At 45.5% G+C, this 22,802-nt stretch overlaps 1 protein-coding gene across 1 annotated transcript in view; it reads right to left on the bottom strand.

Annotated features, from left to right (window-relative positions):
• The window catches only part of REC114 (REC114 meiotic recombination protein), a 109,177-nt gene that overhangs the window by 5,183 nt on the left and 81,192 nt on the right, over positions 1-22,802 (bottom strand). Inside the window, exons 3-4 of the mRNA XM_066278075.1 lie at positions 12,148-12,231; positions 4,529-4,726 (exon numbers count right to left, since the gene is read on the bottom strand). Coding sequence (XP_066134172.1) covers positions 4,529-4,726; positions 12,148-12,231 — 282 coding nt within the window. The remainder of the gene's footprint in view (positions 1-4,528; positions 4,727-12,147; positions 12,232-22,802) is intronic.

The raw sequence follows: 22,802 nt of genomic DNA, 5'->3' as shown, positions 1-22,802 counted from the left end.
ACCTGAGGCTTCTGCCCTGCACTTGGGCCTCCTCGGTGCCTGACGCTGTCCCTACTGCTGCCTGACCAGCCCGTTATGCCTGGCTGTCAGAGCCCAGACAGGACCCAGGACCACTGGCTGGGGCTGGGGGACAATCAATATGACTCAGCTTTTGAATGTCATGATTTGTCACCTAAAAGTCATTACTCAAATAATACATACTCATTGCAGAAAAGCAAAGCAGGGAAAAGAAAAAAACCCCATCGTTGCAAGATAACCATATATATTTTTTAAACTAAAACCTGGTTTTAAAAAAACCTAGTTTTAGTTCTTGGACGCTGTGGTGTTAAAAGGAAGGAACCACAGAGCACCTGACAGTGGTCCGGCCCCAAGAACACACAGCTCAGTAGGGAATGCGGCTCAAGCAGTGCTGAGGCCAGTGCAGGACCTGGGGCTCAGTGCAGGGATGAGCTGGAGGGATGTCCACACCTGTGTGCAGACCCACCCCAGAGTGTGTGTGGTTTCCAAGGAGGCTAAGGGGTTGTTCCTGGCAGCACACGGGGAACGTGTTCCAGGCAGACCCCTAACAAGATGGAAAAGGCGGCTGGAGACAGGAAAGGCTGTGAGGGCTGCTTTCCGCTAACAGCGAGAATGGACAAGAGCCCCACCTCTGACTTCTGGATGCAGCCTGTAGGTCTGGTACTGCTGGTCCTGCAGCTGCTACAGTGCTGGCTCCAGACAGGTGTCCCACCGCAGGAGTGTGAGACCAAGATTTTGCCTGGCACCTCATCCTGTTACCAGTGTGCTCTGGCCACCAGGAGTCACAGGTGCCAAATTTTGTCTGGAAGTGACTGGTGCTAGTCAATAGGTGTCAAACAGAAAGGTCAATCTGGAACCATCAGAACCAGGGTGAGGGGACAGACAAAGGACAGAACAGACAAAACAAGGTCACTAACATCACAGGGAGGACAAAGGGAAGGGGTGCTAATGCAAGCCCCATTTCCAGTTTCCTCATCTATAACCCTAAGAGCCAGACTTGAGCGCCCTGTCCCTTCCAGCTCTGGTGTTTGATGTTCTCCTAGGATACGTATCAGTTCAGCTGTAAAATGTTCTTCAAACAGCTGAAAAGATGACCAGAAGCCGTATGCCACAAGCACTAAATAGCCAAGTGTGACCAAGTCCCTGAGGCAGGTGGAGTGGCTCCCGGATGAGGCAGACAGCCCACTCACAGGCTGGATGAGTGGCAGGATGAGGTTTTGATCACACGGCAGGAGCCCACTGGCTGCTTACGGAGGGAGGAGTTCCCTTCGGACTTGCCGTCCTGGCCGGGAGGAGGCTGGATTGCCCAGAAGCCGTCAGGTTGAGAAACACTTGGTTAAGCCGCAATTAGCAAAACCGCAAGGCTAATGAAAAGCAAAAACCAAATAGCCACAAAATGATTCAAGAAAGTGAAATACATAAGGGTTTATCTATTTGCAAAGAGAGAACTATTTTAGAGAAACATAGAGGTGCTGGGTAAAGGACACACCTGCATTCAGGACAGCAGCAGGGTGACTGGGACTCGGCCCCGGCTTTTCATCATGAGCTGTATTGGGAGAGGGAGCATGGCACCAGCTTGGAACAATAGCTGCAAAGGGCAAGCCTTGGACTGCTTGTAATCAGATGTGTCTGCTGTGGTGAGCTCACCCACAGCTTTGTCTTCTCTGTACCTGGCACCATCCTGTCACAGCCTTGCGTACTCTGGAGCTCCAACTCGTGCTGACTGACCAGAGCATTGGTGTGTGCACACGCAGAGGAAGGCAGGTTGGGAATGAGAGCCATGCTGGGGGACACAACCCCAGGCGCTTCCTGCCAGCACAGCACTTCAAACCTGCATGAGATCAGACTGTGGAGCTGCTGGTCAGGCCATCATTCAAACCCAGATCCATTCTGGTGCCCAAGTCTATCATCTGCACAACACCATACTCTGTCGTCTAGCAGAACTTGAGAAAAGAGAGGAGCCAGTGACAGCCAGGCTGGGGACGTCTCTAACCAGATGTTTGGACTGGCCTTTAACACCCAACCTTCCGCACTGCTGGGGCTCACCCCCGTGGAGTCGGCTCCTCACGTTAAAGTGATGGTTTATCTTTACCTTTAGGTGACTGTGTGGCATCATTTGCCTTCATTACCTTTGTAAGGCATGCCAGACCTGTTTTCTCAATTTGAGGGCCCTATCTGGTTCTGGCTGTCCCCCAAACACTGGTTACTGTCATCTAGATCCAGTGCCTAATCAGTGAAACATGCAACAAAGGACATCTATTTAGAGGGCAGAGGCCAAGTCCTAGGCCATCAAGCAGCTGATAAGAACTCATGCCGTCCCATGTGTACAGAGGGTGCTTAACAAATATAGCGGAGCTGAGGAGGCAGTGTCTGAAACAAGGTCCAAGGTTTATGAGTAAAGCAGCTTCAGCGTTGACAAAGTCCCAAAAAAGGTCACACAGGCCCTGGCCGGTTGGCTCAGTGGTAGAGCCTTGGCCTGGTGTGCAGGAGTCCCGGGTTCGATTTCCGGCCAGGACACACAGGAGAAGCGCCCATCTGCTTCTCCACCCCTCCCCCTCTCCTTCCTCTCTGTCTCTCTCTTCCCCTCCCTCAGCCGAGGCTCCATTGGAGCAAAGTTGGCCCGGGCGCTGAGGATGGCTCTGTGGCCTCAGGCGCTAGAATGACTCTGGTTGCAACAGAGCAACACCTCAGATGGACAGAACATCGCCCCCTGGTGGGCATGCCGGGTGGATCCTGGTCGGGCAAATGCGGGAGTCTGTCTGACTGCCTCTCCATTTCCAACTTCAGAAAAATACAAAAAAAAAAAAAAAAAGGTCACACAGAAACAAGCTAAGGGAAAGAGTGCTAAACCCTGAAATGAGGGAAAGAGTGCTAGAACCCGTAACCTGCCTGACAAACACCACACATTCCAAAGGAAGTCATGCAGCATGTGCAGCAGAGGAAGGCTTGACAACATAATGTACGTGCATGTTTGCCCGCATAAGTCACAAGTGACAAGAACTTGGGATAAACCAGCAGACGTGAACCATCTTGGTCCAGTGAATCTCAGGGGCACTAAACGGACAAAGCTATGGAAAGCCATGTTTGGGAAGTCATTTCTTAAGAGTAACAAAAAAGTCCATCTTGGAAGAGGAATCTCATCCCACGAGAAGAGGCAGCCCTCACTCTGCCAGCCTTGGGGACAGTGTGTCCTCCCTGGGCATGTTGGGAACAGCTGTTCAGGCTTCTGAGCACGAGACCCCTTCACACAGTGAAAATCATAAAGACCCCAGACAGCCTTTAAGTTTGAGTTAAATCTACCTTATGTTTCTATGTTAGCAATTAAAATGGTTTTAAATATTGATTCATTTAAAAATAATGAACATGTTAATATTTAAAACATTTTCATGAAAAAATATTTACTAAAACAAAAATGTAATGATTTCTGCAAACCCCTTTAATGTCTGGCCTAATGGCAGACGGCAGGGCCCATCTGTGTCTGCATGCAGCCTACTGAAATATCCCTTTGGCTGAGAAGCCAGGTTTTCAGTGGGTGGAAGAGGCAGATATACTTCAAACCACCTTTCAGACCACTGTGGATGTTCTTACACAAGACACTAACACTCAATAAGTGACAGTTTCTTAAAGGTTAGTTGGAACCTAGCATCTGAAATCACAGCCACGTTATGCTAAATCCATGGGTCTGTTCTGCGCCTTTTCTTACCCGTGCCTGATTTTTCAGCACCATACATATTGAGACATTTGGAAAATAGTGGTTTCCTGAGCTGTACAGATTTTCCAAACATTGATGCATTGTGTCATGCCATTGTACAAAGAGTCCCATTCACGGTGGCCTCAGAAGTCTCCTGAGTTTGGAGCTGTGATGCTTCCTGGCTATCAAGAGAGAAGCTTATTTCATCGCTGGTGATAAAGGCTATCAGTTGTTTTCCTGAAATGATGGGCTTGCTCTGTTCATTTCCAAGAAAACATCCACCAAGTGCTCAGAGCCGAGTCAGCATCCTTTGTGTTCTTTCCAGTAGGTCTGCTGTCCTGTGAGGCCACCCATCCACCCCCAGTGCAGCCACGCAGGTGTCCTACCTCTGACCTGCTTCAGGGTGCAGGCGCACCTTTGTTCTGCCAGCACTGGGAGAGGGATGTGCTATTTGGGACCCCTGCCCGATTTGTGCTACGGCGACGTTTCGCTCACAGTGCTTTTTGTCCCATTAACGCAAATATTCACTAAGTGAAGGGTAAATAGTATCTTAATATTACTAGAATGACACAGACTTCGTGGGTCCCCAGAACAGTCTCTGGAAGGGCTCCATTGACCACATTTGGATTGCCACTGTTCCAGAGTGACAGCCAGAGAGCAGCTGGGACCCTTGCCAGTCTAACTGCTATGATGAAAACAGCCTTCAGTTTACGTAAGGTGCTTAACATTAGTCTTTTAACCTACAACCCTGATGGACTTGACAAATCCCGCTGTCACTGTGGCCTCCAGGGAGCAGTGCCAGCATCCTGGCATACCTACCTTGCGCTGCAGGGGTGTGCCCGGCACACAGCCCTTCTCGCTGCCTCCCTGCATGTGCAGCTGGGTCTCCTGGCCACGGCCGTCAGGCATCTGCACGGGGACATAGCGGGCCAAGCTCTGCACGCAGCTGCTGCAGCAGTCCAGAGCCTGCTGCCGGGACTTGCCTCTGAACTGCACCCGGAACATGCGGCTGCAGTCCTGTGGAGCACAGCAGAAGTTACTCTCCGCACCTCATCACGTCACTGCAGCTGTGCTGTGGGGCATCTTCTCAGAGAGGAGGGGGTGTGGGTAAGGCAACATTCACCCACCTAGACTGTGTCAGCGTGTAGTGTACCAGACACACGCATGCACACACTCGTGCATAACCATTTGTATTAGACATACACACACCTGCACGTAACTGTATGTATATATTAGACATATACACACTCATATATAACTATATATATTATATAATCAACATAGGTTATACATAAACATCTATTTTACACTACTCTTTTGTAACCTAAACTTTATTATTTCACAGTAAGTATAAAAATAGAAGTATACTTCATTACTTTTTTTTTTTATTTTTTTTTATTCATTTTAGAGAGGAGAGGGAGAGACAGAGAGGAGAGACAAAGAGAGAGAAGGGGGAGGAGCTGGAAGCATCAACTCCCATATGTGCCTTGACCAGGCAAGCCCAGGGTTTCGAACCGGCGACCTCAGCATTCCAGGTCGACGCTTTATCCACTGCGCCACCACAGGTCAGGCTACTTCATTACTTTTAACAGCTGAAGATAATCCCTTAACTGGCCCCTACTAACAAGCACTATTCCCAGCCTTTCCTAAGATGCCCACAGTCTTTGATAAGCACTTTGCACACCTGGTGGGAGAAGCTGTGCACCCTAGCCTGTGCCACACTGCCGGGCATGTGCCCGCTCCCTGCACCTTTAACACCAGGGATGACTATTCCATTTATTTTCTTTTTTTTTAACCCAGTTAAAGTGAGGGTGAATGTTCTTCCGGCACAGACAGACAGTTGTTGGTATTTTTACCTCATCTGCAGCTGCTCACCTTCACTGGTCACTTTCCTCTCCAATGAGTAATCCTCAAATTATCAAGAGTCACTGAAAGCTAATGTTCCCCAAGGAAGGGAAAAGAACTGATAAGAGGGCCCTGGCCAGATAGCTTAATTGGTTAGACTGAGCATTGTCCTGAAGCACAGAGATTGCTGGTTCAATCCCGGCAGGGCACATACAGGAACAGACCTGTATTCCTCTCTCTCTTCCTCGCTCTAAAATCAATAAACATTAAAAAAAAGAAAAAGGACTGATAAAAGCTATACGTTTAATTTTGGTAATACTACAAATCTTCTTTTATAAAATTGATTTCTTGCTTAAAATTAATTACTTGTTTCCAATTCACCCTACTATGAAGACCTAGATGAAGTATTGAAGTATTTGTATATTAGCTATTTATATTATGATTCTGGGAGTACATAACCTTTTTTTTTTTTTTTTTTTTTTTTTAGGTGAGAGAAGTGGAGATAGTAAGAATGCGCCTTGGCCAGGATCCACCCGGTAACCCCATCTGGGGCCAAGGCTCGAGTACTGAGCTATATTTAGCACCTGAGGCTGTTGCATTCTGATGGAACTATCCTCAGTGCCTGGGGCCAATGTTTGAACCAACTGAGCCACTGGCTGCAGGAAGGAAGAAGAAGAGAAGGGGGAGAGGGAAGGGAAGAGAAGCAGATGGTCATGTCTCCTGTGTGCCCTGACTGAGGATTGAACCCAGGACATTCATATGCCAGGCTGATGCTCTATCCACTGAGCCACCAATCAGGGCCTTTTGAGAAGCAATAACAATAACAATTATACCTTATAGCTAGATGAAAAACTACATAAGAAACAGACAATTATTAAGAATAAACAAGGCAAAAATCTTGGACCAGAGGTACAAGTCTAGTGGTATCTGCACATGAGTGCACAATGAACAAGTGTGGGTAGTTAGAATTCTCCCACGTCGGTCAGGAAATGATGGGAGCTTGTGTGTCTGACAGCCTGGAGCCTCGCTCCATATTTCCTCTGTGAAATTCTCAGGTAGAATCTAAGCTTATTACCTGCTGCTATAAATAGCACTTCAGTGCACAAGGATCCCAGATAAACCCAGCTCCACTGGAGAAATATGACAAAGAGTGACATCTCCACCCACGTGCTCAACCCTGTGGGGTACAAAAGGAGAAACCAGCCCCTGGGTTAACAAAAATGATCCCCTGGTTGAAAATCTTGATGAGATTTATTTTTGTGCCATAATTAAAAGTCATAAAGACTTTTTAGTTCACTAGCTGTGAAGTGGAAAGTTTCAAGAATATGCTAAACAGCCAGAAACTTCCCCAAACATAGTTTCAGTTTCTGTTATCACAGGAGGTGCCTTATATGGTCACTTGACTGCAAATCAATGTCAAGTTATAACTACTAGGGCATCTGCTTTCACACAGACTCGGTCAGGGAACAGAAGGAAGGGCGAGTGCTGATCTCTTCACATGGATCTTGGGGCTGCCCAGGGCATCTCCACACGGAGACCGCTGCACCTGAGCTGGTAGCTCTCACTGATGTTCCTGTCTTGTTATGCTTGGAAGACACGCCAGTTAGCACCACGCAGGAGCAGAGCTAAGGGGACAAGCAGAGACCTCACAGTCCACTGCTTTCCTGCTGGTTTTAGAGTAGAGTAACCACTCAGATCTGCAGGAAGCTCCCTGTCAGCATGAGGCCCCGCTGGAGCAGTTTCCCTGGTTTCTCCATTGGAGCAGGAGCAGTGAGTTCCTCTGCTGTCGGCGGGTGGGTGGGGGTGGGGGTGGGGGATACAGAGCAAGGACCTAACCAGGGAAGCGACCTCAGCATTCCCTTTGGTCCTTTGCTTTGAGACCAAAGCCTTGGCCAGACGAAATCACAGAATTCTTCAGTGAGTTACTGGGGGCAAGGTAAAGAGGACAATGATTGGCTTTACTCCTTGGAAACGTCCCTTCAGAAACGGACATGCGTGTCAGCGTCCGCCAGTTTCCCAGGACCACTGTGAGCAGGAGTCCTGGACAAAAGGAAGTACAAGTAGGCAGAACACACACAAAGGACTTGTTTCAGCCAGAGGGAAAGGAAATGTAATCTTTGTTACCACAAAATTTAAGTTATTACATTGCTGCTCAAGGATTGACAATTTTGTTTCAAAATACTGTTTCCGTGGGTCAATTTAAATAAGGTTGTCTGTTACATAACAGATGCTTGACTAAAGTTACCCAAGGCAAGAAACTCCAAGGTACGCTTCGCCAGGTAAGGCAAAAGGAGGAATCAGTTGATTCAGTATTAATATATAAAGTCAATAAATCAGGCCCTGGCCGGTTGGCTCAGCATTTGAGCGTCGGCCTGGCGTGCAGAAGTCCTGGGTTCGATTCCCAGCCAGGGCACACAGGAGAAGCGCCCATCTGTTTCTCCACCCCTCTCCTCTCCTTCCTCTCTGTCTCTCTCTTCCCCTCCTGCAGCCAAGGCTCCACTGGAGCAAAGTTGGTCCGGGTGCTGAGGATGGTTCTGTGGCCTCTGCCTCAGGCACTAGAATAGCCCTGGTTGCAACAGAGTGGCGCCCCAGATGGGCAGAGCATCGCCCCCTGGTGGGCGTGCCGGGTGGATCCCAGTCGGGAGCATGCGGGAGTCTGTCTGACTGACACCCCGTTTCCAACTTCAGAAAAATACAAAAATAATAATAATAATAAAGTCAATAAATCAAAGGAAAAAATATATCTTGATAGGTGTGAAAGGCTTTTGATAAAATTTAGTATGTAATCCTTATAAAAGTATTAGTAAATAATCTATCACTGAAAGAGTATCCCCCATACATGGTAAAGAGTTTCTAATCAATAGCCAGAAATGTTTTGATGTCTAAATCCCTGTGCCCATCAGGTCAGGGAAAGGTCAAGGGTGGCCCTGCAACACAGGACTGCAGTGTTCTGCAATGGCTAGTCAGTGGTCGGCAAACTGCGGCTCACGAGCCACATGTGGCTCTTTGGCCCTTGAGTGCGGCTCTTCCACAAAATACCACATGTGGGCGCTACCTTGATAAGGAATGTACCTACCTATATAGTTTAAGTTTAAAAAATTTGGCTCTCAAAAGAAATTTCAATCGTTGTACTGTTGATACTTGGCTCTGTTGACTAATGAGTTTGCCAACCACTCTAGGTAATTCAATAAGGTGAAGAGAGTATTAACTACAAACTACCGGAAATAAATAAAATTACTGTTTGCAGATTATAAAATTTCCTAGAAATTAATAAGTTAACATAAACTATCAGAGTTAAAAGTTTAGTAAGGAAGCTAAATTTAAATAAATTCATAAGAAATACAATAATAAGCAGATAGAAACATCTCTGGGATAAAGAGCACAACTCATAGTACCAACAGGCAAAAGGTCCCTAACCTTAAGTGTTTTTAACCTATAGATTATATGACATATACATAAATACTATATATAAAGTTATTTAAACTACAAAGATGACTTAAATACATATTTCCATATAACATGTAATGTCTACATGTTTATAATGTAATCTCTCTACAGAGAGTATCTAAATACTCTAAAGAGGAGAATTAGGCAAAAGCAGTAGAAAGGTGATTCACAGGTGAAATAATGCTGTTAACACAAAAAATATTTATTCTCACTAGTTACCAAAGAAATGCAAATTAAAGGAAGATGCTTACTTTGGCCTACTGAATTGGAAACATGATTTAAATGTACATTGTGTCACTGTTGGAAAGGACTTGGATAAAGGAGCCCCTTACACAGAATTAGTGCTGTAGAAATGGACCATCTACCTGGAGGGAAAACTTGCTAAACAAATGGTCAAATTTCTAGGACTGCTATCTCAAGAGCCCTGTAAATAAATCCCCATGAAAATCAAAACAGATCTGTAATGGTGGTAAGTTGGGAACTCATTAACTGAATTGTGGTGCATCCAAACAATAAAATGCTACGTGGCCGTGAAGAACCATGTTTCCAAAGATGGAGAAGTGACCTGGGATAACGTTTCTGATATAAGTCACATAGCAAGGGGCCAGGATACAAAGCAAGCTGCACACCACAGCCCCATAGTTACAAACTATCCATGTGGCGGACACTACTCGTTCCATGAGCCGATTCACGGGGGCTGGAAAAGTCACACCATCCTTCGCTCATGGCTGCACATTGGGACAATCACACTGCACTGCTCCTTCTGGCCCCCGAGACGGGGCGATGTCTTCCAGGGGTGGTGGGAGGTGGGGCACCACACCAGACATTTATGCTTTCCTCGTAAAGCCAGCAGTTGAAGCTGATCTTCCGTGAATGGAAGAAAGTCAGAGCTGCAGTAGCCGTTTGGCAAATGTGAGGGTGAGGCCATGCTTCTGCACCGCCCGCTTCTGGATTCCTTTCCTTATCGAGGGAGCAGAATATGGGGGCCATCCTACCTGGATTTCCTGTCACATGCTTTGGAATATTGATATGATATATATGCTTAGTAAAAACTTCAAAATGTTAATAATGATTACTTTTAATTAACCCTATTTGGATGACACTGGTTAGTAATAACATTACATAAGTTACAGGTGTGCATCTTTAAAATACGACGTTGGCACCCTCCACTCTCCACCCTCCACGGTGTGCTCACCACCAAGGCTAGTCTCCTGTTACCGTGGATTTGACACCCTTTACCCTCCCCATCCTTCCCGGGCTCTCCCCACCTCTCTGGTAAGCAGCATTCTGTTGTTTGTAATATAATGATTATTTTTGAGTGGTCAAATTATGGTTGTTTTTTATTTCACTCTTTATAAAAGGTAAAAATTTAAATAATATATAATCAGGAAAAAATTAAACTCAAATGTCAGACATATGCCATGGTTACATACACATTCACTCAGCATGACGCAGTGCTGGGACTCGGCTTCAGAAGACCAGCCGGGGGCCCAGTCCTCTGACAGTTAGCTGTATCCCTGGCTATTGGCTAATGCTGAATGCATGTCCCTTGCATGAGACAAGGAAAACGGGATTCATGAATCTTTGAGCTGGCACTGCAGACCACTTTGGCCATCCAGTGAGGTCAGTGGACCCCTTCTTAGAACAATGTTTTCTTTTTTTTTTTTTTTTTTTTTTTTTTTTTTACAGAGGCAGAGATAGACAGGGACAGACAGACAGGAACAGAGAGAGATGAGAAGCATCAATCATCAGTTTCTCGTTGCGCGTTGCGACTTCTTAGTTGTTCATTGATTGCTTTCTCACATGTGCCTTGACCATGGGCCTTCAGCAGACCGAGTAACCCCTCGCTGGAGCCAGCGACCTTGGGTCCAAGCTGGCGAGCTCTTTGCTCAAGCCAGATGAGCCCGCGCGCGACCTCGGAGTCTCGAACCTGGGTACTTCCGCATCCCAGTCCGACGCTCTATCCACTGCGCCACCGCCTGGTCAGGCTAGAACAATGTTTTCAATCATACAAAATATATAAGATTACAAAGGAAGCCAATTAATTACACTGACATGGTTTCTTATAATATTAAAATATCAATATATGAACTAATAATGTAATGCTCCCGCATTAAACTACTTGATAAGAAGGTCTAGCAGTGGGACTCACAGCCACCGCCATCCTGAGCATAAATGACAGGTGAGCTGTCAAAAGTTACTATGATCAAACAGGAAACGAATTCTCGGTGCAAAGGTCTAATACAACTGTGGCTGATGCCTGCATTCGTAACTGAAGGAAAAAATGACTTTCAATTAGAGTTTCTGGACCCCTGTCTTCTCTGAGGACCTTTTGGGAGGGTCATGGAGCCCAGGCGAAGCCCCTTCTGCTAGCTACTCCTGAAGACCTCCTCTATCTTTCTGTTTATGAAATCAGACCTTCACCATCTCTCCAGAAATGCTAACAGATAGGTTGTCTACGGTTATTTCTGAAAGGGATCCAACCAGGTGAGGATCCTTCTCTATGTGTAAGACAGGCAGAAAGCAAATAAAAGGGAATTTAGTTGTTTTTTTTTGGAATTTAGTTATTTTTATTTTATTTATTTGAGAGAGGAAGGGGGGGGGGGGGCGGAGAGAGAAACAGGAACACAGATTTGTTCCTGTATGTGCCCCGGCCAGGGAATCAAACCAGCAACCTCTGTGCTCCAGGACAATGCTCTAACCAAAGGAGCTATCCAGCCAGGGTGATAATTTAATTTTTAATATTAAAGAGGAAAAAAGTGGAAAGATACTTTCAGCGAAGCACTCAAAAATATGCAGCTTTTAGACATCTAGCAAGACAGACACTGATGTCATCCACCTTTCCCATCTATGCCTGGGAGACAGAGGCTGGCCGCCTGGCTGACAGAGGCTGGCCGCCTGGCTCTCCCAGAAGGAACCCCTAGCCCGGCTCCTGGGTAGCACCCTCACCAACCAGGCTGTCTTCCTGCAGTCCTCACTGCCTGCTCATAATGCAAACCCTTCTTAAGCATGGGTATCATTCCAGGACCAGCTCACCTGGGAGAAGAAGCTCCCGCACCCTCCCCCCACCTGGACCATATGTACCCAGAAGGTGAGAAGAGTGTGGTCATTTTCTTAAAAACAGTTGCTTAAAAACAGCATCTTGCCTTTATCGTCGTTCCAAACAACAGACAATCCATGCGTCTCACAATCTTCAACCAGTTCTTGCTACCAATGAGTGAAAATCCTTCCTGAAACAAAGTAATTAAACAAAATTAGCAACAAAGGAAAAAACCTGCAAAGAACAGCTGTGGTGCAGGAAGCTGTTCTGTTGTTTATTCTGTGGTGTTCACACAGAGACAACCACCTCACCAGCTACGGGGTGACCATTCCACTGAGTGCCGTGTCCCAGTTCTCTTCCCGCACGGTCAACATGGGCCTTTTATTCCTCATCTTAATCTTTTCATATTGACAAACAATAAACTATTAAAGATGATAAATGTCCACAGTCACATTTCCTGTGAAATACTCTTCTATGCCTCTAGGATTTGCCAAAACATGAGTTTATATTCCTATAAGCTGAGGAGTCCCGTTACACTGATTCATTGACTTATCTGACACAACCCTAGCTACACAGTGAGATTTCTCATTGTATCTTATTTTCCTATGAATGGAAGAACTGAAGCAATTTGTTTTTAGACACTGAATGTTTAGTTCTTCATTTCCTCCTGAATACATGAACAGAAGAGGCAAAGAGGGCAGTAGTGGGCACACAAGTCCCGAATGAGGAACAACAGCTGGATCCCAAATGCGAAGGAAGGATGAACTTTTCCTCCAGCTTCTTCATAAAGCGAATAGAATGGATCATCTCATGATCATAGCAGCTCATGAGCTCCGATTACATTGTCAGTGGACTTCCCTAGTAAGCGGCCTGTTAAGCTGGCATGTTGAACATTTAGTAAAATGAGTCAGGGAACCGACCCCTGACAGGGTGCAGACCCTGTGCGCCCACTGAGTTCTGCCTCGTGGTGTCACCCACCCAGCCAGGGAAGGCTGCCATAGGCACTCAAGAAATCTCTACCTCTTGGAAGACAAAAGGAAATGTCTCTTATCCACCAGAACAGCTCTTCCTAAATCTGCATATGATAAAACCTTCATAGAAATTCACAGCCCAGGGAAACAGTGTAGGTTAATTCTTTGATATTTCCATTAGAAAAAAAGTCAATTTTAAAATGCTGATTCTTAGAGTTTAATCATCAATAGTTGGTCACCTTTTCTTTTTCTTTTTAAAATAAATAAACAATGAAGTTACGCAAACCATTTGTGATTTCTTCTTAAAGCTCTCTTGGAATTAGCAAAGAGAAAAATTTGTTTATTACTATACCCAAAACCATGTTGCCATAGTTTAAAGCAGCGGCACCCAGGGAAACGAGCACTCAGACGCGGCTGATGGGAGTGGAAGCTGGTGCCTTTGTCGTGGAGGGCCATCTGGCAACATTAGAATGACACACGCACTGCTAACACAGTGCCCCAACACTGGGACTCACTGCACAAGTAGGCCTGCACACAGAGGACGTGCTGCTCACACAAGGTTAGCAGGTCTGTATCTTTGTGGCAGGAGACTGGAGACCACTTAGGTGTGCGTCACTAGTGGGTTGGGCAAAGTCTGGGCTCTGTGTGATGGGGGACCACAAAACTAGAAGTGAGGCACGTACCACATCAGCGCTATCTGGGAGAAACAGAATGTGGGTCACATGTAATTTTAGATTGTCTAGTAGCCACATTTTAAAAACAAAATTAAATTGATAAAATGTTAATATTTTGCTTAACTTAATGCAGCAAAAATTATTTCAATATGTAAACAATTTAGGCCTGACCAGGAGGTAGCACAGTGGATAGAGCAATAGCCTGGGATGCTGACAACCCAGGTTCAAGACCCCAAGGTTGTCAGCTTGAGCACGGGCTCACCAACTTGAGTGCGGGGTTGCTGGCTTGAGCGTGGGATCACAGACATGACCCCATGATGGCTGGCTTGAGTCCAAGGTTGCTGGCTTGAGCAAGGGGTCACTTGCTCTGCTGGAGCCCCCTAGTCAAGGCACATATGAGAAAGCAATCAATGAACAACTAAGGTGCCACAATAAAGAATTGATGCTTCTCATTGTAAGGTATTTTTCCCTGCCGAGAAGGAAGGAAGGGGTCAGAGCCACAAAGTGTGGAATAATAAAAGGCTTTACTTTTATTTATGCGTACAGAGCGCATCCCACCCGGTGAGGTTCCCTGGCCTTGAGGAAAGATGGAGGCCAGGGAAGCCGCAAATGGTGACCCATGTGGGAGATATTTAAAGTGTCCGTAAGGTGGTCAAGCTACTATGACGTGGTGAAATCTCACTGGCTGGCAGATGGTTGCTGTTTTCCAAAGGGCTCCTGGGAAGTTACGTTCTTCTGGCGCACTTGGTTGTGGGTGGTCCTAGCCAAAGTTCGTGGATCTGACCTTTCCCCCTTATCCACTGACCTTACACTCATCTCTCTCCTTTCCTGTCTGTCCCTCCCTCTCTCTCTTTTAAAAAAAAAAAAATTTAGAGCATTATTAATAAAATAGTATAAAAAAGAGAGTCTCACCTAAGTCTTTGAAATCCAGTATGCATGTTAAACTCACACCCTGTCTCAATTTGGACACTGTATTTTTCATGATTAAAGTGAAGTCTTACCCAAACTAAGAAGCTGAGTTAATGAAAAAAAATATTTTATACTGCTTCCATTTCAAAATCAAAGTTTAAATAAAATTTGGAGTAAGACTACTTACTGTGTGTCGTTTTGTTTTTACTTTGAACCACACAGCATATTGGACAAGTATATGGGATGTCTGTAGGAAAAAGGTACCCGTTCCAACACGGTGCAAACTTAGGGGTAGGGGTGGGTGGGGGGGACCTAGGATATGCCAAGTGTATGGAAACTGTGTACTATCTTTACCACTTCTCTGTAAATCTAAAACTATTCTAAAATAAAATAAATTAAAAAGGAAAAGAAACAATCTGCTCTTGGCCTTGGCCTGATCTTAACCTCTCCCTGCATCTAGTTTCGTTTGGGTTGCCTGGGCGGTTCCACAGGTCTCTCCATGTAGACTTGCCCGCCTGGAACATGGCAGTACTTCTCCCACACATGCCACCACTGCTGCATGTCACAGCCTCAGTGACTGGCTATGACACACCCCAGCCAGGTCACCCAGTGGTCCACCTGGTATCATGCTCAACTCCTGTCTCCTCGCCATCCCCAACACCTACCAATCCCCTCACACAGCTTCTTTATCTGATCCTTTTCTGCACTTAACATATCCCTGCCACATCAGTGGCCAGGCCTTGCCCCCGAACTGCTTCTATGTCTCCCTAACAACCCCCTTCCTCCAGGCCCAGTTTCTTACTCTAGCTATGCTACTGCCAGAGGGGTCTTTGTAAAACAAAAATCTGATGCAGTTACTCCTTTCAATGCAGTCATCCCACCATCTCCTCCGCACCCCATCCCATCCCCACCCGCCAAAAGAAACACCCACAGGATGAAGTACGAAGTCCTCAATGCATGGAACTCTCTCACATTTGGCTTCAGCCCTTCATGAGTGATTATTTCCTTCAAGTCTCATACAAAGATATCAGAGCCATCCTGAACTACGCTGGAGCCACCTGAATGCCCTGCACTTCTGCAAACACTGCATGCTCCTCACACCCTGATTTTATTGTACAGCTCATCCCTGAAATGCCTTCCTTTCTCACTCACCTTTTACAGCCAAGCTTTATCTCACCCACTGCCTCCTGGAAGCCTATGCTCCCTCAGGGTCTGTTGTGCTTACCTCACTCTACTGTAAGGAGGTACAGGTCTTCCTACCTGATTAAAACGAGAAGGGTTCTGAGGCAGGGGGAGGCAGGTTCTGGAATGTGTCCTATTACCCTGTGAGTCCCCAGTAGCCATCACAGAGTTTAGCAAACCCCACTGGGTCAGCCCCAGCAGCCCCTCTGCTGAAGACCCTGTGCGGCGGCCTCACAGGACAGCTGTGGCCCGTCACCTTGACAGCATCTCCTATTTGAGCTACTTTACGGCTCCTCTCCATCAGGCTGTCCACACCGTTTTGTCCTAGACTTCATACCTCTCTTCTGTCCCCCCTGACCCCTGACATTTTTGCTCTGTTAGCCTCTAATCATTGTTCATCTTACCTCCAGTCTCCACTGGGTCGCTCTGCTGCTCCTTCCCGCAGCACCGGGCTTTTCCTTCCCATAGCAACTGCCTGTGTGTGCATAGTGATGACTGACTTTGGACTATAAGCCTCATGCAGGCCGGGCTGTGTCTGTTCTTCTAGCTACTGTGTAGATAGAGCATCTATTATAGTGTTTAACCCTAGAAGATGCTCCAAGTTTGGTCGAGTAATGGAACTAAAGAATGAAACTCTTTATTAAAATTAATTAACAGCGTAGCATGCCAGCATCATTTCTTGGGAGCAGGGTAGCCTGTCCAATGATGCAGAACATCTTGCTTTTATTTGATGTATACTAATCAGGATTGTGTCCAGGATTCAGAAAGAGCTCTTTCATTCTGTCATGGGCTTTAGTAAAGAGGTCTGCACCTAGCCACTTGTTATTCATATATTCCTAGATTTTAATAACTGATCTTCTATTTTTATTTTATTTTTTTTTCATTTTTCTGAAGCTGGAAACAGGGAGAGACAGTCAGACAGACTCCCGCATGCGCCCGACCGGGATCCACCCGGCACGCCCACCAGGGGGCGATGCTCTGCCCATCCTGGGCATCGCCATATTGCGACCAGAGCCACTCTAGCGCCTGAGGCAGAGGCCACAGAGCCATGCCCAGCGCCCGGGCCATCTTTGCTCCATTGGAGCCTTGGCTGCGGGAGGGGAAGAGAGAGACAGAGAGGAAAGCGCGGCGGAGGGGTGGAGAAGCAAATGGGCGCTTCTCCTATGTGCCCTGGCCGGGAATCGAACCCGGGTCCTCCGCACGCTAGGCCGACGCTCTACCGCTGAGCCAACCGGCCAGGGCCTGATCTTCTATTTTTGAAAATCCACTTCCTTGAACCTCCTGTAAGGCTTACCCATCAGCTGAATCCAGTTCCGCTCACCTACGGGCTCCTCCATGCAGCCCTCCCTGACTTAGTTCTGTGGCTTGCTCTGTGCTCCCAGCAAAATGCTATGCCTGCCACTACTGCAGCCCTCGCTGCCCACCTTGTGCTCCCCCTGTGGCTGGGTGTTGGGCTGGAGTTAAAACAGGCACAGGCTCTGCAAGGGGAGAATGCTTCAGAGTCACCCGGGGACCTTTTCCTCTTGTGCTCAGGACACTGGTCCCCCATCCAGTGAAAAGTCAATGCCATAAGAAGCCGTCGTGAACTGATGGGAGTTTGTCACAGTCTGTGGAAGTGCTGTGTGCAGAAATGGATGGGAACATAGAACAAGGTAGGAAGGAAAGAGGCAAAGGACTCCAGGGCACACCAAATCATCATCAGACAAAAGAACAGACATCAGTACCAAGAAGTCATGTCCAGGACAGAGCGATGATCAGCAGAGAATGATAAGCAGTGTCAGGGGGCGCCCAGGGCTAACAGTCTGTGTTGACCCAGCATCAGGGAGCGCACACACCGCAATGTCGATGGGTGTGTCTGCCACTCTACCCACATTGTTTCCAGCACACTCCACAAGAGCAAGATCTGTGTTTCTGTGTCGTGCGTGTCCGCTGAGCAATGAAAGTGCATGTCTGACACCGTTTCCCCAGTCATACTGATCTGGCTCGCATGCTGTCCGCCCCGGCAGTCTGAGGTGCAGCGGCCAGAGTGTCGCATGAGTTCAGGACGAGGCAGCACATCACCCTTCTATAGAAAGACAGGCTCAGCTTCTGAAGGTGTGTGTGCACACAAGGCAAAGCAAGAAGAGGCCAGAGACATGGGGTCGATCTGTTGAAAGGGGCCTTTTCTGCTAAGCAAAAAAGTTGGTATCTATCAAAATGATCTTATAATTTTTCTATTTTCCATCGGCGTGGTGAAATGCATTGATTTTCAAGTTACCCTCACATACATGAAATAACCTACTGTGTTGTAACAAATTATCTTTTTTCAGGCACTCAATTTGCTAAATTACATTAAAGATTTTTACATCCATAAGAAAGATCAATAAGACTGGTCTGTTATTTTTCTCCCTTTTAAATTATTCTTCCAATTCCATATAAAAAGAGGAATTATGCCCTCTTTCTCTGTTGCCTGGAAGGGCCTGTGGAAGACTGGCGTTGTTCCTTTCTTATATGTCTGAGGAATTCACCAGGTAAGTTAGAGGGTTTGAGGTTTTCTTTAGGTGGAACCTTTAAATAATAGAATCAGTTTCCTTAACTGACATTGTTTTACTTAAATTTCTTATTCCTTCTGTTGGCATTGGTTAAGTTGTATTTTTCAAGAAATTTGTGCATTCCATCCAAATGATCAATTGTTATGATGTAAAGATATTTAAAATATCCTCTTATCTCTAAAATGTTTGTAGGCTCTATAGTGATACCCCCCTTTTAATTAATATATTTTATGTATTTTTAAAAAATCAGACTTAGTAAGGGTTCATCAACTTTATTCATCTTTTCAAAGTATCAAATTTTGGCTTTGTTGATTTTTCCTTATATGTATGTGCTTTCTAATTCATTGATTTCTTCTCTATTTCTTCCCTTCTGTTTTCCTTAGAGCCAATTTGTTGTTATTATTCTTTTTGAGAGATAAGTTTAAATCACTGATTTTCAGTATTTTATATTTTCTACTATGCTTGTAAAACAACACAATTTCCTTTAAGCACCACTTAGGCCAACAAATATTCAATACATGTACTTGACGAGAATGTATATTTAATCATTCTTGGGTACAGGGTTCTACACACATCGATTACATCAAGAATGCCCATTATTTTGTTTCACTTTCTATGTCCTTACTGATTTTTGTCTGCTCTACTGTTTGCTATTTAGAGATCTGTGTTAAAGACTCTCACTAGGGACCAGGACATGGAAACAACCAAAAAGCCCGTCAATAGACGACTGGATAAAGAAGATGTGGCACATATACACTATGGAATACTACTCAGCCATAAGAAATGATGACATCGGATCATTTACAGCAAAATGGTGGGATCTTGATAACATTATATGAAGTGAAATAAGTAAATCAGAAAAAACCAGTGTCGGGAGCCGATCCACAACTGCTGGCTGACAAGGTCACAGCAGGAGAAGACCCACAACTGCTGGCTGACAAGGTCACAGCAGAAGAAGACCCACAACTGCTGGCTGACAAGGTCACAGCAGAAGAAGATCAAAAACTGCTGATTGACAAAGTCACAGCAGAGAAGACCAATGGCTGCAGAGTGACAAAGTCACTGCAGTGAAGACCAATGGCTGTGGGGTGACAAAGTCACCACAAAGGATAGGCACAACGATACTCCCCCCCTTTGACTTTTTGAATTAATCTGGCCTTATATCCCCCCTTTTCTGGGTGTGTGCTATTATTTGTGGCACAGGGATAATAATACCATGCTTTCCCTGTAGATTCGTAGTGATTTCTTTGGAAATGAGACAGAGGGTGTAAGTTCCACAGAAAAGCCTGCAAGCCCCTTGAACTGGGCTCATAGACATAAGAGGCTGGCTATGATATCCCTCGTAAAGGGTTAAGTCTGTAGGAGAATTCCTTCTTAATCATGTTAAAAAGAATAGATTGTGGCCTGACCTGTGGTGGCGCAGTGGGATAAAGCATCGACCTGGAACACTGAGGTTGCCGGTTCGAAACCTTGGGCTTGCCCGGTCAAGGCACATATGGGAGTTGATGCTTCCTGCTCCTCCCTCCCCTTCTCTCTCTCTCCTCTCTCTCTAAAAATTAATAAATAAAATATAAAAAAAAAAAAACAAACAAACAAAAAAAGAATAGATTGTGACTTGTGAATGGTTAGGAGGCAATGGCTGTGCACAGAGCACCCTTTGGCCTTCACTTAACATTTTTTCCTCCCTAGCCTTTTCATGTGATAAGTAGAGAAACATTCCTTCCTGCTTCTTTGATCTGCAAATAGTGGTATATTCTGAGAAGAATAGAGTCAGAACTTAACTAGTGTTTAAATATAATAAATAAGTAATATTTGATTAGACAATAGTATCTTAGGTAAGGTATAGTAGGATGGCCCATTGTGTGGCCTAGAATGAGAGCGTAGTCAGCAAGAAAAGAATGTTTTACTAAGAGAATTGTCTTTTGACTAAAGGCAATTGCTAGGCTTTCTCAATGAGATGTTCTCATGAGATTTAAAAATGTAGGGAAATCCATGGAATGTCTTGTGTTGCTGCTGGGCTATCTTGCAAGTGCACTCTGCATATCTTTGGGTGAAAGCTATTCTTGATGTTATGTTAATTTCTTTAGAGGCAAGCCTTTTAGAACTAATACTCTAAAAGCTTTTACTGATGTTGTTATCGCTATTCAAGTTATTTTGTATTTTGAATGATTTGCTACCTGATTTGTGACTCATAGATGTAAATTAACTGTTATCCGGAAACATGCAAACATAGTGAAACAAAAGTAATAACTAACACCATGTGATTGTAACTCGGTGTGCGTGTATAAAAAGGGAGCTATACTAGCATTTGGTAGAGATGCCTGGCAGTAAATGCTAACCGGAGAATAAAGAGAAAGAAAAGAATTCGGCTCTCTCACTCCATTTTCGCCTACGCAGTCTCCTCCTGTGGGACCCCTGGATCTCCCCCCCCCCCCCCCCCCGGGGCTGGACTCCGGCAAACCAGGAACTGCATTATTCCATACGTAGGTGGGACATAAAAGTGAAACTAAGAGACATGATAAGAGTGTGGTGGTTGGGGGGGGGGGGGAGGGGGGAAAGGGAGAGGGAAAGGGGGAGGGGGAGGGGCACAAAGAAAACTAGATAGAAGGTGACAGAGGACAATCTGACTTTGGGTGATGGGTTTGCAACATAATTGAAAGACAAGATAACCTGGACTTGTTGATCTTTGAATATATGTAACCTGATTTATTGATGTCGCCCCATTAAAAAAATAAAATTATAATTAAAAAAAAAAAGACTCTCACTAGGACAGTCGATTCATCTATTTCTTAAGTATTTTCATATATTAAAGAGAAATAAAATTTTAGCCCTGTCATGACCTTGGCTAAGAAGACTCCTTATATTAAGATGTGTGAACTGACCCCATCTGTCCCCACATCTTGTGCCCACTGTTGTCACAGCGCCTACCACACTGTCCTGTGCAGCTGGCTAGTCTGCAAGGCTTTGAGAATAAGGACCACACAGCACGCCTTATATCTCCTAGCTCAAATATGACATTCAAATGTGTGAAGGGTGAAAAGGTACAACCTTATAGTTAAGAAATAGCCATGAGGATATAATGTACATCATGATAACTATAGTTAATAATACTGTATTGCATATTTGAAAGTTGCTAAGAGAATAGATCTTAAAAGTTATCACAAGAAAAAATATTTGTTAACTATGTAAGGTGACAGATGTTAACTACACTTCTCATGGTGATCACTTTACAATGTATAAAATTTCAAAGCATTATGTTATAGACCTGAAGTTAATATAATATGTTTGTTAATTATATCTCAATAAAAATAAAAGTTACAGGCCCTGGCCAATTGGCTCAGTGGTAGAGCATCGGCCTGGCGTGCAGGAGTCCTGGGTTCAATTCCCAGCCGGGGCACACAGAGAGGCACCCATCTGCTTCTCCACCCCTCCCCCCCTCCTTCCTCTCTGTCTCTCTCTTCCCCTCCCTCAGCCAAGGCTCCATTGGAGCAAAGTTGGCCCAGGCACTGAGGATGGCTCTGTGGCCTCTGCCTCAAGTGCTAGAATGGCTCTGGTTGCAACAAAGCGACACCCCAGATGGGCAGAGCACCGCCTCCTGGTGGGAATGCCGGGTGGATCCTGGTTGGGCGCATGCGGAAGTCTGTCTGACTGCCTCCTCGTTTCCAACTTCAGAAAAAATACAAAAAAAATAAAAGTTACATTCAATAGGCACTTATAAATGTTTATTGAATAAATAAAAAAAAATCCAAAGTCATAAAAAGTGGGTTGAGCTTTGTCAAGATAGTAGGTATGTAAAATCCGTAGTAGTGTCTTCCTATGACCACATCAAATTACAACTGAACTACAGAACAACCAACACTGAGAATGACTGAAGTCTGCCTGTTCAAACGTCCTATAACTAAGGAGATAAAGAAGCCATGGGGAAACTGGTTGGAGGGGTGAAAGCCAGAATGGGCTGGCCTCAAACCCACATGTGGTGGATAAAAATCAGGAGGACTATCTCAGCTGCTGAGGTTCCTCCCTGAGGAGCAAGGGGTCCCAGCCTCACACCAAGCCCCCCAGCCCAGGGTTCCAGTGCCAAGAAGATAACTCCCCACAACTTCTGGCTGTAAAAATCATCAGGAATTATGATTGATTGAGACAGAGGCTGCTGAAGTCTCAGGTGATCCTCTTAAAGGTCCCATGTATGGACTTACTTGGACTCACTCCCTCTGAGCTCCAGCAGTGGGGCAGCAGCTTGAAAGGTGCCAGAGACATATGGGGAAGAACTGAAGTGTCTGACATCATGATGAGCACTGAAGGGGCAGGTTACTCCCAGACAGTGGTGCTTTGTTCCTTTGCTGAGCCCTCCCACATGGAGCTGGCAGGCCAGCATCATATCTGAGTTTCCATGAACCCAGCTAATACCACTCACCCCACGCTGGTGATTCTGAGACCTGTCCTGGCCAACTTAACCCTTTGAGTAGTGAGTTTTTTTCATGCTTGCTGACCCCT

The sequence above is a fragment of the Saccopteryx bilineata genome, chromosome 4 (genome assembly GCF_036850765.1).
Source record: "Saccopteryx bilineata isolate mSacBil1 chromosome 4, mSacBil1_pri_phased_curated, whole genome shotgun sequence".
NCBI lineage: Eukaryota > Metazoa > Chordata > Mammalia > Chiroptera > Emballonuridae > Saccopteryx > Saccopteryx bilineata.
Note: the sequence above shows the minus strand (reverse complement) of the source record. Positions and strands in the feature narration are given on the sequence as shown.